Below are 799 nucleotides of genomic sequence, written 5' to 3'. Positions count from 1 at the left end.
TGCTCCCAGTACAGCCAGGGTGTCCCACACCAGGAAAACGGGTGTCCCCAGGGCACCCAGGGGGTGTCCCAGTGCTCCCAGTACAGCCAGGGTGTCCCACACCAGGAAAACGGGTGTTCCCAGGGCACCCAGGGGGTGTCCCAGTGCTCCCAGTACAGCCAGGGTGTCCCACACCAGGAAAACGGGTGTTCCCAGGGATCCCAGGGGGTGTCCCAGTGCTCCCAGTGCCCCCAGGGTGTCCCACACCAGGAAAACGGGTGTTCCCAGGGCACCCAGGGGGTGTCCCAGTGCTCCCAGTACAGCCAGGGTGTCCCACACTGGGAAAACGGGTGTTCCCAGCGCTCCCAGTACAGCCAGGGGGGTGTCCCAGGGCTACAAGTGCCCCCGGGGTGTCCCACAATGGGAAAACGGGTGTCCCCAGTGCTCCCAGTGCCCCCAGGGGGGTGTCCCAGTGCTCCCAGTGCCCCCAGGGGGGTGTCCTAGTGCTCCCAATACCCCCAGGGTGTCCCACACCAGGAAAAGGGGTGTCCCAGTGCTCCCAGGGCACCCGGGGGGGTGTCCCAGTGCTCCCAGTACAGCCAGGGCGTCCCACACTGGGAAAAGGGGTGTCCCCAGTGCTCCCAGTACTGCCCTCCAGCCCCAGGGGGGTGTCCCCAGTACCCCCAGGGGGGTGTCCCCAGTGCTCCCAGTGCCCCCAGGGGGGTGTCCCAGTGCTCCCAGTACTCCCAGGGTGGTGTCCCCAGTGCTCCCAGTACTCCCGGGGTGTCCCACACCAGGAAAAAGGGTGTCCCCAGTGCTC

At 67.0% G+C, this 799-nt stretch overlaps 1 protein-coding gene across 1 annotated transcript in view; it reads right to left on the bottom strand.

The window, feature by feature from the left end:
• Positions 1–479, bottom strand: part of LOC108510198 (tudor and KH domain-containing protein-like) — a gene marked incomplete at both ends in the record, with an annotated part of 15,727 nt that extends 15,248 nt beyond the window's left edge. Inside the window, 2 exons of the mRNA XM_017839880.1 lie at positions 62–236; positions 278–479. Of these exons, the coding sequence (XP_017695369.1) occupies positions 62–236; positions 278–479 (377 nt within the window). The remainder of the gene's footprint in view (positions 1–61; positions 237–277) is intronic.
• Positions 480–799: the final 320 nt, after the last annotated feature.

This window comes from Lepidothrix coronata, unplaced genomic scaffold (assembly GCF_001604755.1).
Source record: "Lepidothrix coronata isolate B3197 unplaced genomic scaffold, Lepidothrix_coronata-1.0 Scaffold529, whole genome shotgun sequence".
Lineage (NCBI taxonomy): Eukaryota > Metazoa > Chordata > Aves > Passeriformes > Pipridae > Lepidothrix > Lepidothrix coronata.
Note: the sequence above shows the minus strand (reverse complement) of the source record. Positions and strands in the feature narration are given on the sequence as shown.